The 19,726-nt window shown below is 35.1% G+C and overlaps 1 protein-coding gene across 11 annotated transcripts in view; it reads right to left on the reverse strand.

Moving 5' to 3' along the window:
* CNTN5 (contactin 5) overlaps positions 1-19,726 on the reverse strand; it is a 538,457-nt gene that overhangs the window by 51,465 nt on the left and 467,266 nt on the right. For 10 of the 11 annotated variants that reach the window (XM_085508884.1, XM_032442190.2, XM_032442192.2 and 7 more), the window contains 3 exons: positions 13,617-13,744; positions 12,982-13,157; positions 876-996 (listed from right to left, as the gene is read on the reverse strand). In XM_085508884.1, coding sequence (XP_085365010.1) covers positions 876-996; positions 12,982-13,157; positions 13,617-13,744 — 425 coding nt within the window. Of the gene's footprint in view, positions 1-875; positions 997-2,988; positions 3,103-12,981; positions 13,158-13,616; positions 13,745-19,726 lie in introns of those variants that run through there. The other variant, XM_085508931.1, reaches the window with a different exon arrangement.

Consider the following 19,726-nt stretch of genomic DNA (forward strand, 5'->3'; position numbering starts at 1 on the left):
GTGTATATTCATCCTAAAAGTGATGGATATGAAAACATCAAATCTAAAGAAGTGACAAAACGTGATAGAATAAATATTTTTGAAAGATTATAATCTCTATATAATTTTGATTTATATTTTAACTGAAGGTTTTATTTATTTATTATCAATGATAATAAATTATCTCTCTCAATTTATTCTTTCAAAAGCCATGTAATCTACAGTGAGACTGTCCTGCCCCCCTACCCTGCAGAGATCTGTGAATTTTGGCACTGCAGCACTCTCCAGATGTATTGCTGGAAAGTGAACTGCAAATTCACAGCTCCCATTGTTCACTGAGCATACACACATGCATACACAGAGTGCAGAACACAGACATACTCTGCATAAGGGATTGTACATACAGCACTAAAGCTTGGCTTTACTGCAGGCTAAGTGGTGTCCTGTTTCTGGTTTTAGGTCTGGCAGAACTTTGACTGCATGTTACTGCATGAAATCAGAAGTGTTAAATGGAAGATAGAACAACTCAACAGATTACAAAACCGGGCCTAATGATACTGTCAAAATTTTGTGAACACAGTTCCATGTGAGAAAATAAATAAATAGACAAACAAACAAATAAATAAATAAATTCCCTGTCTTATTAAGGGACTTCTGTTTCACTGTTTGTACCTTTCATTTTACAAAATGATTTATGGTCCCTTTTCTTGAAGGGTAAATATTTCTAAACCACTGAACCTGTGAGGATGCCTTAACCTTAAGGTGAAATGCAAAGAATTGCACAAGAAATATAGAACCAATCATACCTACATACACACAGACCTATTTTTGTGCAATTTGTTAAGAATTTGTTTACATTCCCTGATGCATTGAGAGGGTGCCTTGAGGCCACTCACCCCTAACAAGCAGTTCGGTCTCATCTGACACGGTGTCTGCTGCAGTCTGGACCCTGCAGCCGTACCTCCCGGCATGCATCAGCAGGATGTTCCTGATCATCAGGTCTGCAGAGGATGCTTGCTGAAACAGGCATGAAAAATCCATTTAAAATTTAGTAAGTCTATGTGTTCACGGTAGCTTACAGGGTGTTCTGTGCAGTGTGAGAAATTCACATCTGCAGCTTTCATCTTACAACATTCATATTCCCTAATATCCCCTTTTGAGTATTATCAGCAGATAATCAGCACACTGCATTTATACAATTATTAATAAGGACTAAAGAAGAGGATTTGTGGTTTTTAATAACTTTGATTTTGCTTAAAGCACTCCATGGATATTTGTGTGCTCAAAGAAAATGAATCTAAGCTAACACAAAGAAATTAATTAAAGAGAACAGAAATATTTGATGTAATCCTTGGCACTGCAAATGTGCTCTTAGAAATGGCATCTTCTTTCCTCTTCCTCTTCTCTACAATATTTGGAGTATGTATCTCAAATGACATTAAGATCATTTAATAGACGATGTTAACTGATTTTTGTTGACAAAGGAGAAATTAATACTAAATACGATGAAGGAAATATAAAGAGATTCTCATTTTCCATATAACCTATACATATTTAAATCTGAAACATGCAATCCCTGGATATGTGTGCACAGAAAGCTACTTCAGATTTTTATTCTTTGGTATTGCAGTCAGTGGTAACTACAGCCCCCCAGAAATTATGAGCAGAAATTTGGAAGAAACAACAGTCATTTATTTTATAGAATAGATTTATTTATTTTTTGTTTTTAAGACATTTCTGTATTATTTCATAAATTGAAATGATAACATCAAATTTTACAAATGCAAAATCAGACTTGCTAGAGTCAGTTTCATCTTATTTCAACACATTTATATAAAAGGAAATCATTCAATAAGATACTAAACAGTATGCACAGATACTGTTAAGTTATTGTAGTTACTCGAGTAAAGATCTGATAAGAGTGAATGAAGGTTAGCCTGAGCACATGGTATGGGAATTACAGTTTACATCCTCAATTATAATCTATAATAATCTATACTAAAACAAAGTGTATTTTTATTAAATACAACAATTTGCATTACAAGCTATTGCATAAACTGTTTTTATAATGGAATAGTTCGTTAGGAAGGGACCTCTAAGGTTCATCTAATCTAACCACCTGGCCACTTCTAGCCTGATCAGTCTTCTCTTAATTTTCATAACCAAGGCAAAATCTCTACCAAAGCATATTCACATGAAGAGAGGGAAAAGAGAGATGGAAAGTCAAGGTCATTTAGTTTAATTGCTCAGAAGCTGTTAAATATCATGGCTGCCATCCTCACTTCCAGCAGGGTTATTTCTATATACATCATAGTAATTTTTTGGAAAAAGAAAAAAAAACAAAACTATTTAATATCGCTGTACTGATATATCTGGGCAAACAAGCAGACATTGCAAGAATCACTGCTTTCAGTGGAGAGCAGTGCAGTAAAAAGGTACCCATATAACACTTAGATTTAATGCAGCATAACAGGGTGTGCAACTGGTATTGTTTAGAGTGTAAAAGTGGAAAGAAATTACATGTGATATGTTTAATACAGATGGATATGTGTTTAGACATTAGCTTTCTTATTATGTATAATGGTCTTTTAAATTCTATTTAGATAACAAGGAGTTGCGTCTGATCAGGCCATCTATAATGTCAAAATTATTTGCTGTTTAGTAACATCAAATGTCTTTACTAATTTTGAGGTCTTTATACTATTATGTAAGATAAAAAATTCAGAATCAATTTTTATGTAGTAGGAGTTTGGCAATGTCTAACTTTATGGATAAAATGCTGCTGTATTCCTAGATTTCATCCTACTTTTGTACAAAGTTACAAAACATATAGAAAGAGTACGCAAAGGCTTCATTAAGTGATGCAAGTGCTGTTTCTATGCTCATACTCATCCACTAGAATGTGAGGACTATTCAATTTTGACCCTAAAACAACCCTCACTGTTGAATGGAGGGAAAGTTATTAGGAAGGTATTAGAAGATGCAGTAATAAGCCATAATAGAATCTTCATTATCTTGTGGTGATCAATACAGAGATTCCCTCTTAGCCAATATAGTGGTGTCTGGGTTGTCATCATATTTATCTATGCTGAAAATGAGGTTGATCTCTGAACTTCTGCTGTCCTGGAACAAAGTCAGGGAACGAGAGGATGAGGCCAGACACTCAACACATGTAAGAATGCACTAGAGCTTTAAATTGGCTTAAAAACAATGAGAATTTGAAAGTAAAGACACTATGATATTAGTGATTCAATGTTTGTGCCCCAACCCCACCACTCCCTTATCTCTCCTTTTTCCTGTTCTTGGGTTTGCTTTATATTAGTGTAAATCTTGGAATAAGGATGCTTTTCTAATAAGAGTTTCAAGGCTACAGCAAGTTCTGATGGTCAAACTGATGTGCTGGCTGTCCATACCTTGAGCCAATCTCCATAACATGTTACTACAGCTGCTTGTTTAAAATTTACAATTCATTTTTTAAAAATCTACTAAGAAAGAATGTAGTTGAGATTCCCATTTAAAAAAATGCCCAAGGTCAGAAAGTTTGCCTTCTGTTTTTTTTTATTTTATATATATATTTTTTGTCTTCTCTCAGGGGGAAATGACATTTGAATAAAAGCACTATTTCGCCTCCAGGCAAGACATAGAACAAGTGAGAAGACTGCAAGTAGCATGGAAAGAGCTCACATCTTGGCTATATGACTCAGAACAGCCTGAGGTATCAGTGACTATGTGGCTCCAATATAACTGAAAGCCAAAATTAGTGGTGTCTAATTCTGTCTACATTCATATTTCCACTTTATTAAGTGTACACTTCTAAAAGCTGCATGTTACTCCATTAATTTGATGTTCTTAAACAGAGCACATTTTGCAATACCCTCACCAGCGCAGAGTAGAAGGCAAGATCAACTCTCCCTGCTGACCATCTTTCTTTTGATGCAGCCCAGGATATGATTGAATTTCTGGGCTAAAAGAGCACATTGCTGGCTCCTGTGCAACTTGCCACCCACCAGTACCCCCAGTTCTTTTTCAGCAGGACGGTGATCTAACCTTCCATCCCATAGCTTGTATTATTAGTGGGGGTTGCTGCAATCTAGGCACTTAGCAAGTGTATTCACTGTTGTTCAGAATAACATTTATAACACATTTTGCTCAGTATATAAATACTTGTATTTATTCAGTATAAGCAGCTATTATGTGGACAGTATCTTCTATTTAACTAAGAGAAGGCAGATTTATCAGTCAAGTTCTAATGATTACAAAGAGAGGTAAAAGTAACCTTCAAGGCCAACCTCCGCTATGAACCTACTGTAACGCTGAACACATTCCCTGTCTTCATTAACTGGCAGAAAAATAATAACACAGCTACTAATGCTATCTGTCATGAGTAATGGTTCTTTGTAAGACAACAAATTATTGTGCCATTTATATTATACTCCAGAATATCTCATTAATCAGGTTCTGCGTGTCTGCAGGGATCAGTACTGTAAGCACATGAAGAATATACTGTTCTTGCTCCTCCAGAGTGATATGTAGTATATTATCTGAGGTCACCACCATTCTATCTTCAATGTATTTAACTAGATTTACCAGTAAGGTGATTCTTGATCTATTTTTTCACAAGATCTCACTTATATATATGTTTACTTTTGAAATAAAGATACTTCCCCGAAAGATTTCAAGGAACATGTAATATTCATATTTTGCTCAGCGAGCATAATCCCATTGTATTTGTATTTTTTTTTATTTATTTATTTTTTTTTTTGCATCCATTGCCTTAATTCTAGTGATTTGCAGAGAAGACATGAGACCAAAAAGTAATGTAGTAGCTAATACTTTTTATCCATCCCACCTCCTTACTGAGAAGAAGCTGTGTGAGGATTTTTCCTGGCTGTTTCATAAATCCTAAGATGTGAATTGCTTTGCTGTGAAGCAATGTCTACAAATGGTTCTTAAAGAGCAGAGAATTCTGCTTGTTCTTCCTGTGTGACTGAGTTCATTACCTTGAGCCAGTTGCTAGGAAACCTCCCTGTTAATCTGTCCATTCATTTTCTGAGTTTTTATATCCAAATCAAGGTGGTTCATTGAGTACCCTGCCTTATTTATTTATTTATTTGTTTGTTTGTTTGTTTGTTTGTTTAAAAAAAAGCTTTGCACAAGAACTATATATAAGCTGCCTTCACTTGAAAAGGAGATCACAGTTATAATGCAGAGATCTTTCTTAGTGTCCATTAAGTCTGTTCTTTAACTTCCTCCCTATCTCTTCCATTAAACACTGGTTTGATTACTGCACAGCTCATCACATCTGTTCAAAGTGCAGAATCATATCTGCAAAACATGCATGAAACTTAGTGACCTTACATCATTGTCTCCTCAGTGTCATTCATTTCACCTGCATTCACATAATCTGTTTCTAATACTTGTCATTTCCCACACTGGTCATAGTACTATCATTTCACACTCCTGATGCAATTCTATGAATGCAGCTCTGTTTTACCTTGTCAAGAGGGAAAAAAAGGAAAGGCAGATTAAAATCCTGGATGATCAATAGAGAAGATTTTATGCTGTGGAGCCTGGGGTCTAGCAACTCTGCATATTACTTGTTTCAAGGATTGAGAATGTGAACTCCATATGGCCACCATGTGGTGAAAACCATCTCCCCACTTAGAGGAACATATATAAGTAGATAGTGAGGCTGTTGTAACAGTTCATGAGACAACAAAAGCTTAAATCAGTGGATAAAGGAGTTGACTGCTTGACTGCCATTGCAAGAAAACTTTTATGATAAAATCCTAACTGGTGTTTGAGTCAGTTCCTCATTGCAGCTGCAGGGGTTTGCTGTGGCTGGCTCTCATCTACCTCACTTGAGAGTCAGGTGTGAAGAAGCTTTCCTGCAATGGGAGTTTCTATATAGAAGAGAATGGTTGATAAGCACAAAAGCTTGAAAGATTCTGTGAAGTCACCTTCTATATAAACTGAGCAGAACAATGCTCTGTAATTAAATGGGACTTTGATTTGATCCTAAATAAGAAAGACCACAGGCATTAATGTGACCTTCTTCAGCTTAAGAAATTATTTAGAGTATATGGGGGTTTTCACAGCTAGAGCACAGGTGAATTCCTGACTCAGACATTATTGGATTGAGCAGAATAGTGTTTATTAATGAAATTCAGTCAGGCTGAATTGAAAAATGATTTCACGGCTGAATCTTGTTTGTTTGACATATTTGATTAGCAGTGGAGTTTATTTTTGGTGAATTTATCTGAAGTAAAATAATGATCTTACAAAATAAGCTCATGGCAATGTTAGCTTTGTAACATCAACATTAAGTGAAAAATAACAATACAATAAACCTTCTTTAAACTATGCTGACAATTTACATTTATGGTGTGATGAATTATTGGATTCCAGACAACCTCTGTTTGAAATACATTTAGGATTACATAAATGCCATTTTATGCAAATTCTCAGCTTAAAGACATCAACCACTTGCCTGTACGTTGTTTGTGCTGTTTACAAATTGCAAATATATAATGTTTCTTTCTTTAAAACAGGTCTTTATGTTGATACAAGTACCATGAAAATTTATATCCTGCCTTTTATCTTTTTACCACATATAAAATTTGGACCAAAGATTTCTTTATTGTTACTGTTTGTTGTGATTAGTGGCATATAACAAAATAAGAGTGGCTGTATAATAGCATCCAGGCTGGTACTAGTTGGATGAGAACCACCTGATTATACATACTTTGTCCCTGACTATAAGAGATTGTATAAAGAGATGGTTCTCGAAGTTTCAGATTTGTGGAATACAAAAGAAACTTCCAGTGGGGATATGGGCCATTTGAAAAGCAGTGTTCTGTGTACTTTGCTTTTTGATAACAGGAATAATGAAAAACTTGTGGTTTTTTTCCAGGGAAATATTGGATAGGAACAGATATAGGTGTTGGAGAGAACAGAATGGACATTCAAGTGCAGCCTGATCTGCTGCAAATTCTAATTCACCGTATTGACAGAAGGCAGAAGAAGAGATGGAGCTAAATGAGTATCAGGAATCAGTGTCTCAGGTAATAGAGTAAATAGATCAAATTTTATTGGAAACTGAAAAGAAAGCGATTTAGGAAAAAAGTCTAGGAGATCAAACAAGACTGAATGATGTATCTGATACCCGTGCTCTATTTGAAGATGTAGAAAGAGGGTGAACATAAATGCAATTTATTACATTTACTTGAATGTAAGAGTGATGGCAACAGATGAAGATGTCAGAAATGTAAGTAAAACCCAGTGGTAAGAGCTGTGTCATTTAAGAAGACACAGGAAAAGGAAGCATGAAAAGCAGATGTGACAGGTTGCATTAGCATGTACCACAAACGATATTATGATGGCCATAACTTGGAGGAGGTGGGTGGGGGAAGGGAAAAGAAAAGGGCTAGCCAGAGAGAGTTCTCCTCTCAGGGCGCTCTCCAGTGAAGAAGATGACAATGAGGAAGTTGAGAATTGTGTCAGTTGGCTGCTTTTTTTCCTTAGTGCTCTATCCTTTTCTTTGAGACCTGTCCAATCTCTTTATTGATTAGTGTTTATTAGAATATGTTAATTAAGGGCATATACATTGAGGGATCGTTAAGCTTCTGAAGACATATTAGATATTATCTTTAAAGTAGTTTTTTTAATTGTTATTTACTTCACTGCACACTGTGCTTTGTTTTGCTCTAACATTATTAAAAATCAACAAAACAAGGAACTAAGAAAGAAAACAGGTAGTCCAGGTGATTTTCAGGACATCTCACTCTTTATTCACAACCAAAACACATGTATTTGGGAACACCAGTTTACACACTTGCTTGGTTCTGGGAAATGTTAACTGTTCTGTTCCAATGTGGCATGCAGATATGTTTGCAAATGTAAGCTGTTTACTGGGACTTTTTATAGCCTGGAAGTAATGCATGGTAAAGGGTTTTGTTAATCCATGTTCTTCACTGTGTTCAGATTTTGGTTTATAGCTATCAATCACAAAATACACAAAAACTTCTGACAAATCCTTATTCCAGTTTGTCCCCTCCTTGATACATAAGAAATTTACATTACTGCAGGAAACACTTCAAAAGACAAGGTATAATTTCATTTGGAAACTGCTTCAGATCTTTCAAGTATTTAATTGCTGTAGTGTGACAAATTGGCAAAATCTGGTACTGAGAACAGGGCTGAAATATCTGGATAACAGATTACTATTTTTTTCCAGCAACTAAGCAACTACTCTGGCTATTTGCTATGATTGGATGTAGCAGTATTAGGCTGAAAGAGAATTATCATCTATGCACAGAGAACATCTCTTCTACAACACTTTTGCCAACTATTTTGTTTTCCGTTGAGGTCGGTGCTTAAATAGGGCCCTGTTTAATTAGTCTTGTTTGTTTTATGTCAAATAAAGAGCAAAGATGTTATTAATAGCCTGCTGTTTTAATTGATTCTACATAGTGAGAACTTACTGGTGTCTATGTAGAAAATGATAATGAAATTTTAATTTTAGCTGAAATGTGATCATTATATTACAAACAAACTGAGGAGTGAAAGGAAAATGTAGGGAAAGATGCAAAGTTATGCTCTCCAATACTTTCGAGGTTATTAGATTGAAGTCTTCAGTGCTAGCCAGTGCTTAATGTACTGTCCAGTCCTCTATAGCCTTTTCTAAGTGAAACAGTAGATTTTAACATAAATGACCACTGTAAAATACAACTTGACAGTTTTTGTTTATTGCTTCCCATGGTTGCTGTTTCAGTTAAGAATCATAGAATCATAGTATTACCTAGGTTGGAAAAGAGCTCAAAGATCATCAAGTCCAACCGCAGTCTAACCATAGTAACCTAACTCTAACAACCCTCTGCTAAATCATATCCCTGAGCACCACATCCAAATGGCTCTTAAACACATCCAGGGATGGCAATTCAACCACCTCCCTGGGGAGCCTATTCCAGTACTTAACTACCCTTTCCGTAAATAAGTGTTTCCTAAAGACCAAAGATCAAGAAGATACTGAAACTGAAAAACTTTCTTCAGTCACTGAATAAAGGACAGTTACACAGATCAAGTTGAGGGACTCTGAGAGAAATGCTGCTGCTTACCATATGTAAAAACAATAATAACTTTCAAACACAGGTTTGGAATTGGGATAGCTGAATGAAAATCTACACACAAAATCAGATGTTTTTACCTAGAAAAGTGATATCTCCTGGAGAAAATTAAGGTCGATTAAGTTAATGGGAAACACTAAAAAAAAATAAAATAAAATAAATAAAAAAATTCTGAATAGGATTTTGAATGGGATTTCTAGTCTTGACAAAAAAGAGTAAGAGAGAGAATCAAGGCTACCCTAATAGAAACAAGAAAGTTTATGTTTTCTGCACCAGAAGGAAATCTTGACAGATCAGCCTTCCTTGCAAAGTCTTTCTGTTTTTAAATTATTTGGACTACCTCCTGAAATGTTATAATGTCCTTAGGTAGATCAAGTATAATTTTTATGATGCCAAAAGACCCTGAATATTGTATCCCTCTGAATGATCTGCTACCAAATGTAGAGTTATACATGCAAAAGATTTGGCACATTTTCCTGTCTCCAGGTGTAGACTGCAGCAATAATCCCAGTGGATTTTAGTCTCTTTCCCTTAATATTCCCTTCATGTACAGCTTTGTGCAACTTGACAACTGTACAACATTTATCCTCTTGCCAGACAAGTCTCTGAAGTGTCTACATTGCCATAGGTACAAACTCTTTCGTAGCTAAGTAAATAACAACAAGGACACTTTTAATTTGTATAAAAATTGATTCACAATCTGGAAAATGATAACAATTATTTTTTGTAATAAACATATATGTAGGTTGCTGCAAAAGTAATGCCTCCTAGTTAGTTATGGAACCTAAAAGCAATTATAAAACTATTTGATAGAACAAATTCTTAAAATAGCTACAACATACTATTTTTCAACACAATAACCATCATTATCTGTGCATTTTCCATCAGTGAAGAAGTTGCCACTGCTGAAACACACCATCCACCACCTTCCTATGCTCACACAATTGTTTGGTCTCCACAAATTTATCACCATTGATGAATGTCAGTGGGTGCCATTTTTTCCCTCTGCTGCCATCTGTCACATGGTAACAACATGTAATGGAATACTGGTGGGACAATTCAACCTCTACTGACCTACCAGAATCTGCCTCTGACATTGTGACCAACATAATAAAATGAGATGTTACTTTCAGAGTAGCCCCCACAATTTAAAAGCAAGCAAAACAATGTGTATTAGATAAGTTCTCAAATTAATTGTAATTACTAGGGAACACACAGTTTTACAAAGTGGAAATTTATGATCCAAATAAATGTTACTTAGGTGATAGCTTTTGTAATATTGCACTAAGCATCAGAATGTTTATCGTATTTAACACCTGAGCTGCCATGGTGAAAGGACATTCGGTGCAACTGGTTTTGAGAAGCTGAGAGTAGTTTTGTTACTAACAAAGCCCATTCTAATAATCAAATAATATTCATTTTGTCAGGCTTTCAAACAAATAGACCGAACCCAAACAAGTTTGAACATTTTTCATCTGATGAAGAATCAGTGTGTGCAACAGAAAATAGATGTGTAATTATACAGTGTCATGCACACAAAGGATATATTTTTCTTAGATGTACTGAAATGAAAAGCAAATTGTACATGATCAATTCATGCAAGTATTTCTTCAAAGAAAATAAATGCGTACATCTCTTTGAGAATGTATCAATTAAAGGAGATTACTTGATAGGATAAACAGAAGGTGTTTATTTTGTTTTTCTTTCCTCAAATACCTGGTCATATCTCAGGTTTTAATGAAAGAAATATACTTCTATTCTCTTCTCTTGAGTCTCTTTACTGTACAAATATGATTAACAGAAAGGTAAATGAGGCTTAGGAAGTGAATAGCTATGGGAATTATTATTGGATTTTCTCCCTAAATTAGCTGTCACACAACCATACACCAAAAAAAATGTACTCTATTTTGACAATTACTGCAGTGAGGTTTTGCATCTGACAACTGAACATGATTTTGGGACAACATAGATTTAAAGATATGCCTTTTGGTAAACAGTTCTTTGCAAAGGTTTTTACTACTGATTTCAAAGAGGGAGAGGGATGTATCCGATGATACTTTCAACAGGAAATAGAACATTTTGGTAAGGGCTGTCCTAATATGGTTATGATTTGGTATCTATGTATTGAAAATGAATATTTATCCTGTCCCCCTCCTGCCTGTCAGCATGCATCATCAGCCCTTTCCAGTTCATCCAAGTTCTAAAAAACAGAAAATAAATTCCTCGTCTTTTAGTGATTTGGGAGTGCAAATAAATGAAGAATATCTCCTGCAAACAATTTCACAAAGACAAAATCAAGCTAATCCTGTTTGTAAAGTACGTAATAAAAATAAATGATAATAATTTAAAAAAAAAAAAAAAAGTGTTCCCGACTTCATTGTGGAATTTCTTTAAAGCTTTATAGTATTTTATTATTTTAGCATTGATTTAATAGTGTCTAAGCAGTCCTTAATTTTAATATATTTCACAAGTTATTCTTGCCTTCCCTTCTTTCAATTCATCTTTATTATTTTATTTTATTTTATTTTATTTTATTTTATTTTATTTTATTTTATTTTAATCAGCTGAAGTCTGCTATTTATAAGAAAAAAATGTACATTTAAGGAAAATATTTAGGAAACATCTCAGTCTTGTGTGACTGAAGATGGCAAATATTTACTTATTAAACAACTTTTTTTTTCTTTTTTTTTTCTCCCCCTACTTCATCATTTAGATATTAAGTATTGACTCCACTATGATTGTATGAAGATTTCTCTGGATATAGGCCTAGTATGTTCTGCTCCAAATTATCCCTTTGAACAGACCTTATTTTTATCAATTTGATGGTTGTTTCTAGAAGAAATGCAATTATGGAAGAACACTTCCATAATCTATTTGTTCCTGAGTTTTTATAAAAATTTAATTCCATTAAATTAACTTTACATTTGTATGATAAATGGCTTTCTCACTGATTAAAAATTCCCTTCAACATAAAAAGGCTAAAATATGCTGAAGAAACAGCATAACACGTTTATATTTGAAATTTTGGGGAAAAAAAAAAATCAATTCAAATTGTATTTATAGGACGTTTTCTGGAATCATATGATGTTGTAACTTTATAGTTAAAAAAAATAAAAATAAAATTACTGGATTTTTTTGTATCAGACTTTGTCAGATGAAGATAAAAGTATGCTTTTATCTTACCTTCACAGTAAGATATGCCCTGCTATTTTTTTTTTCCATTAAAAGACTTATTAAGCCTTATTAAAAGACAAACAGACCAATCACTAACAACAGAAAAAAAAAAACTACACATATATTATTAGTGTGCCCCGGTGGCGCAGTGGTAGCAATGCCGCGTTGCAACACCTGAGGCCCTAGGTTCGAATCCCCCCTGTGGCGCAAGTGGTAGAAGTGCCGCTCTGCTACACAGGAGGCTCGAATCCCGGGGGTTGGACTCGATGATCTCTAAGGTCCCTTTCAACCCGCACGAGACTATGATACTATGATGATTATGTACAAAACCAAACACCATTGCTCACATAAATTGAGTACAGGCTGATTTATTTAAAGCCAATTAGAAGAAATGAATTGAACAAGTTTTGTAATGTAAAGCTAACTTTTCTTTAATTGTACTTAAATTTGAAACATTATCTTAAACCAAACAGTTTGCATTACTTTATCATACTGCTATTTGATCACATCAAACTGTTTTAATCATACGAGCATGTATAGTTTCTGTGCATATTTTTTCAAAGCATATATAAGCTTAAGTCTTGTGATCAGATGTCTTCATGTCCTCGACATTTCATTAGTGAAACAAATTATCTTATATAAAAGGTAAAAGCATGCAAATTTTTAGCACTCGGCAGTGCATAAAATATGCATAGATACTTACTGCCTTGATGCTTTCAAAGTGTCCATCTTCTTTATCAAAATCAATTGGCTGCCCATTAAGTGTCCAATAGAAAGTGACATCTAGAGTGCTATCATGAAGGGCTTTGCAACTGAGGACGATGCTTTCTCCAACTGTTAACTCTATTTTCTTGGGAGTCAGTTCTATTCTTGTAGGTTCTTGAAATGTAGAAGGATTAAGAACATTTAGTTGGAAGTCTAGTTATAGAAAGACATCAATATAGTATCTATGAGTTTTTTATTCTCATGCAGAAAGGGTTATGTGTTAAATGAGTTCGCCAAACTAATACATGTTAAAGGGGGTATTGATTTTTAGTTTTTCTGTTTTCTCCTGCTTTATTTATGGAATTATTTATGATCCAGTTGATTTAATAGCTATACAAACTCTGCTGACATACAGCTAAAATTTAACTCTGCTGACATACAGCTAAAATTTAACAGCTGAAGTGTGCAACTTCACACAGTGTTTGATTAAAGAGAGGTTAACCTCCTAGTTTGTTTTAGAAGGACTTTTATTCTGTTTAACAGTGCTGTTGCATGCTTGACTGGAGATTGTAAGCAATAAAGAGACAGTAACAATGGGAAATTATCAAAAATATTAAAGTAATTTTTTCATACCTTTAACAGATACTGATGCAACAATTTCTGCAGAGCCAAATACATTGAGACCTTGGCATGAATATCGTCCTTCATCAGACTTGGAAGCATTCAGAATTCGCAAGCTTCCTTGTGGAAGAATAGTTATCCTGAAAAGAAAAAATTATATGAACATAACTCCAGTCCCAGCAGACAACTTACATGATGATATCTTTTAGAGTTAATAAATAGGATTAAGGACTGCTGCTTCCATAGCTAAGGATGATGAAGATGATAATTTCATTCTCCTCTGTTTCAAAAGAGCAGCAATATACCCATTTTACTGCTTCTCAATCCTTAATCAAAAAGTTACAGGGAAGCATCAGTGGATTAGTATCCTCTGACACTTATCAGTGATGAATTCTAATGAACCTTTTTGTCTTTAATGTCTCACTTCTATATATTGTCAAATCAAATTTCAGTATCAGAAGCTATTTCATTCAGAAGAAAAAAAAAAAAAAAAAAGACCTCCAAAGTCAAATCTGAGAAGAAAGAGAAGCAAAATGTAAAAAGGAACTGGAAAAACAAAAACAAAAACAACAACCCATAATATTAATTGCATTTGGTCAAATTATGATTTATGATAGTACTACACAGTGTGGCATAGGCATTTCTTTTCTTTTCTTTTCTTTTCTTTTCTTTTCTTTTCTTTTCTTTTCTTTTCTTTTCTTTTCTTTCCTTTCCTTTCCTTTCCTTTCCTTTCCTTTCCTTTCCTTTCCTTTCCTTTCCTTTCCTTTCCTTTCCTTTCCTTTCCTTCCTTTTCCTTTCCTTTCCTTTCCTTTCTTTTTCCTTTCTTTTCTTTTTCTTTTCTTTTCTTTTCTTTTCTTTTCTTTTCTTTTCTTTTCTTTTCTTTTCTTTTCTTTTTCTTTTCTTTTTCTTTTCTTTTCTTTTCTTTTCTTTTCTTTTCTTTTCTTTTTCCTTTTTCTTTTCTTTTCTTTTCTTTTCTTTTCTTTTCTTTTCTTTTCTTTTCTTTTCTTCCTTCCTTTCCTTTCCTTTCCTTTCCTTTCCTTTCCTTTCCTTTCCTTTCCTTTCCTTTCTTTCCTTTCCTTCCTTTCCTTTCCTTTCCTTCCTTTCCTTTCCTTTCCTTTCTTTTCCTTTTCCTTTTCCTTTTCCTTTTCCTTTTCCTTTCCTTTTCCTTTTCTTTTCCTTTTCCTTTTCCTTTTCCTTTTCCTTTCCTTTTCCTTTTCCTTTTCCTTTTCCTTTTCCTTTTCCTTTTCCTTTTCCTTTTCTTTTCCTTTTCCTTTTCTTTTCCTTTTCCTTTCCCTTTCCCTTTCCCTTTCCCTTTCCCTTTCCCTTTCCCTTTCCCTTTCCCTTTCCCTTTCCTTCTCCTCTCCTCTCCTCTCCTCTCCTCTCCTCTCCTCTCCTCTCCTCTCCTCTCCTCTCTCTCTCTCTCTCCTCTCCTCTCCTCTCCTCTCCTCTCCTCTCCTCTCCTCTCCTCTCCTCTCCTCTCCTCTCCTCTCCTCTCCTCTCCTCTCCTCTCCTCTCCTCTCCTACCCTCTCCTACCCTTCCCTTCCCTTCCCTTCCCTTCCCTTCCCTTCCCTTCCCTTCCCTTCCCTTCCCTTCCCTTCCCTTCCCTTCCCTTCCCTTCCCTTCCCTTCCCTTCCCTTCCCTTCCCTTCCCTTCCCTTCCCTTCCCTTCCCTTCCCTTCCCTTCCCTTCCCTTCCCTTCCCTTCCCTTCCCTTCCCTTCCCTCTCCCTTCCCTCTCCCTTCCCTCTCCCTTCCCTCTCCCTTCCCTCTCCCTTCCCTCTCCCTTCCCTCTCCCTTCCCTCTCCCTTCCCTCTCCCTTCCCTCTCCCTTCCCTCTCCCTTCCCTCTCCCTTCCCTTCCCTTCCCTTCCCTTCCCTTCCCTTCCCTTCCCTTCCCTTCCCTTCCCTTCCCTTCCCTTCCCTTCCCTTCCCTTCCCTTCCCTTCCCTTCCCTTCCCTTCCCTTCATTGCTCAGCTTTTTTTTCCCTTTGCACCTTGATCCTTGTGTGATTGCAGTTCCACCACATCTCTCTGTGAGTGAACCTGCTGAAGTATACTCTTCAAAAATGTTCTGCTGTTACATTTAGAAGTTTCAAACTCAGTCATTGCTTACACTATATTTGTCATAAAGAAAATGAAGATACACAAAAGTGAAAAATAACGTTTTAGCTGTTCTAAAAAAATTGTTTTCATGATAAAGCTGCAGCCCTGGGAGAATAGTAAAAAAACAATTGCCTCTCTTCTGTCAGAGGAGAGCTATTAGGTTAAATGCTACCTCTAAGATAGTGTGTAAGCCAAACCCTGCTTGGAGATATTGCACATTCATTCCCAGACTGGGTGGTGGTTAGGGAAGGTCCTCTGAAGGATGTGTGAACCATGGGTTAAAGCTCTCCAGCCCTCATAGATACTGAAGACAGATAATCCTCAACAAGTACTTTCAAGAATCACATACAAATGGATGAACTGAAATGCTTTCTTGTCTTGTATTTTGAAAGTAAGGTAAGATTGCTGTCTGTATTAGAGAAAGTATCTATGAAGGTGGGTGGCCCTTTCCACCCATGCCTTGATTTTTAGATGTACCTCTCCAGTGAAGGCTTTCTGTCTGTTAAAGCAGTGAAGAAAGTATCTTCAGCTGGGAATACTGACTTGAAGCTAATGGTCATGGAGAGTATAATGTCATAGTTTATTCTTTGATTCAACAGAAGTAGAGTTCTCACTCTTATTAACAAGTCTGAGTTGATCTCTTCAGCAATGCACAAAAGAAAAGAATTTTCTTTGCTGGCAAGACAAGTTGAAGTGCAAAATTCATTTAACTTATGTTTAAACTGAGTGTGATTCAATAATGCATTCAAGCCAAAATGCCAATATAAGACTATATATATATATATATATATTTTTTTTTTTCCTTCCCTATTTTAATTGTTAGGAAAAAAAAAACAAAAAACCAAACCAAAACACCTTACTGTCTGGCTGTGATAAATGGTGTTTTGTTATATTATGTTTATAGAAATAGTAATGGAAAGAACAGAATTCCATTCTAATGAAAAATGCACTTTATTTCAGATGTAAAACTCTCATCAGAGAGATAGAAAAAATAATAGATAGAAAAAATAGATTGAAAGATGAATGGGACAGATGAATGACACGTCAACAACAAAATTCCCTAGTGTAATATCGTGATTTATCTCCCTTATTCTGAAGAAATGTATCAGTATTTGAATCATATCGTTTATCTAAAGGTAATTTTAAGCAAAGCATAAATGCTTTTTTTAAAATCAGAGTTCAGAATATTGAGCTACCTGTCTCTTCATTCATTCATTTATTTATTTATTTATTTATTTATTTATTTATTTTTTTATTTATTTATTTCCCTCCAATAGGAAGGCCCAAAATTTTGTTATGTCACATCTGTAACTTGTTTTACATCTGAAGTAAAAAGGAGCGTGTGTTTCACTGGAATGAAAATTGATTTGGGAAATGGTTGGAATGTAAGCTTCCTTCATTTTTTTCCTGAAGTGGGTTTTTGTGTATTTCTTCTTAGGATACTCTGTTGTCAGTAGTCTGAAGACACTGTATTATTAGTATGATAATAGCCTTTGTAGAAGAATAATTGGTTTCATCAGTATATTGTCAGCATCAAACAAATGAACTCTGACACTCCTATAATGTCTGCTAATTATAAAATCTTATACACAGAATAAGTCCTGATATGAAACTGTTTTTGTTCTGATCTTAGGAGAAAATAAAGTTAGATGAATATGGAAAATTATCTAATGAGACTTATGCATCCGATCAGTTAAGTATCTATTCATCTAAAATTTCTTGCTATCTATGAGGAAAAGATTAATTGCTCAGTCAAAGGAACTGCAAACATACATGCTGGTGAATCATTTGACCTAGAAATTTACTTTCCTTAAAATGCTTAGCATTAATTTGCTCTCCATCTTTTTTGAGTGTTTGGGAAAAGGCCAGAGGCTTGTTGTGATGGAAAATGAAATATTTTATTTATTCACATAACACTTTCTACACACAGCAGGAACACAGGCTTCTCCTCCTTCCCTGCCAATACTTCTGTCATGGAGAGACCACCTGTGGAGCATGTCGACATATTTTAATAAGAAAATTCCATAGCCAAAGGCTTTTTAGTATCATAAACAAAGAAGTAACAAAGACAGAAGAAATGATGTTGGGGTAGGCTTAAGGATAATTAAACACTTCAGGAAAAAAGGTAAATTACTAACTTATTAGAAAATTAGGGAAAGGTTATTATTACAGATGAGAATATAGAAATTAGATGGATGAGAGATAAGCATGATAGTGTCATGGTTTTATTTTGGTTATTTATACTTGAGATAATCTAAATTCTATCAAAAGACACTGTAGCCATTTAAAGGAGATAGATATTGTTCATCTGAGGTCTCTGAAAAAAATAGGACAAGCTTACTGTAAAAAAGAGCTTTTGTCTACCTAATAGTAGGGAGGAAAAAAAAAAAAAAAAAAAAAATCTGATGTCTTGGAATCATATGGGTTTAATATAAAGAGCAACTAAGATTTTTAGCAGGCATGTTGGTAAAAAGTATTATCAGAATATAATAGCAAATAAACAGGAGATAAAATTCAATAAAATTTAACTAACATACTCTTGGCAGTACTGGCAATATGGATGGCCATAATGTTGAATAAATAAAATATTTTTTAGAGAATATAAATGCACATTTAATCTTTTAAGGATTCAAAGCTGAGGCTATTGAAATTCACAGTTGTTTCAACAGATTTAATACAGAAATTTAAGATGATTAAGGAACTGGCTGAACACCAACTACGCTTAGATATCTCAACCTGGAACTGAATCTCACCTCTGAATCTTGAGTTAGTTCTCCAAACGTAAGTGCCTACTATAATCTAATGCCACTTAACACACAAAATCCGAACTGCTAATCTCAACAGTGGTGTGTTTCAGAAGTGCATTCTCTCGGTGTTCCACCTTATTCTAGCTTTGTATTATAACACTAAACTTTTTCCAGTTGAAATTGGGAGGGATTCTTGAGGAATGCATCAACTTTCAGCTGCACATATGGAGGATAATAAGGGATTAGAGCTACTGCGGAGAGAAATCCCTAATTAGGAAGTATAGACTGTACTAATGCATTGCTCTACTGGTCCATACTACTCATACATACAAAAATAGCCCAAAGGTATCCAAGACCACTTCACTGGTGCAAGGGATAAACCTGGACAATATCCCAAGAGAAAATTAAGCCAAAAGAGGAGCTAGACCTTCCCTTAATTTGACTGCTGTCTCAACCACACCTGGAAGAGTCCAGAACAATGCCCAAAAAATGGTTAAGTTATGGGAGGGGGTCTTGTGTTCCCTCTTTTGAGTTGACTGGTGTCCATTTTCTCAGCCAGTTCCAAATAGGGACTAAGTAGGGACTGTCCCTTCCATGTCATCATGATAATTTGCTGATGAATGTGACACAAAGCCTGTGAGAGGACATGATCGTTTACAGCACAAATACAGAGGTTAGTGTAGCTGCATTCTTTCGAGGTCTGGATTTGAGCAGGAGTACTGAACAGGTTCTCAAATATCAGTAGGACTTTGGGGCAAGGTCAGGCTGGGGAAGGAGCTGACTCAAGACTGTGGTATAATGTTAGAGGCAGCTTTAAGAATTAGGGGATATAAGTTGTGTTGCTGATGGTGGTGGTAAGCAGTAATGCGATGATGGTCTTTGACATTAAATGCCTCAGAAATCAATTAAGCACATGCTTTACTGTGTACTGTATACCTATGAAGCTAAAAATATTCAATAGATAATGAAAATAATTAAACTGAAATTGAATGTGAATTTCAAAATTCATCTGATTTCGGTGTATAGCATACTTTCCATTATTATTTTATTTGAAATACAGGAAATGTTGAATGTAAGCTTGCAATGCCTGTGGTTTCCTTGTCTAGAATATCAGCAATATAGGATGTACATATGAGTAGCATTACTATGAAGTCAGTTTTGTTAATTACAGCTTATCCCAGTAAACTAGGTTGAGAATTGTTAGAAAGCCATAAAAGCATGCATGAGAGTGTGATTTTTTTTTCCTTTGAAGCTTCAGGAATGTACTTGGAATGACA

Source organism: Coturnix japonica, chromosome 1, assembly GCF_054131305.1.
Source record: "Coturnix japonica strain WE chromosome 1, WE-NBRP24, whole genome shotgun sequence".
Lineage (NCBI taxonomy): Eukaryota > Metazoa > Chordata > Aves > Galliformes > Phasianidae > Coturnix > Coturnix japonica.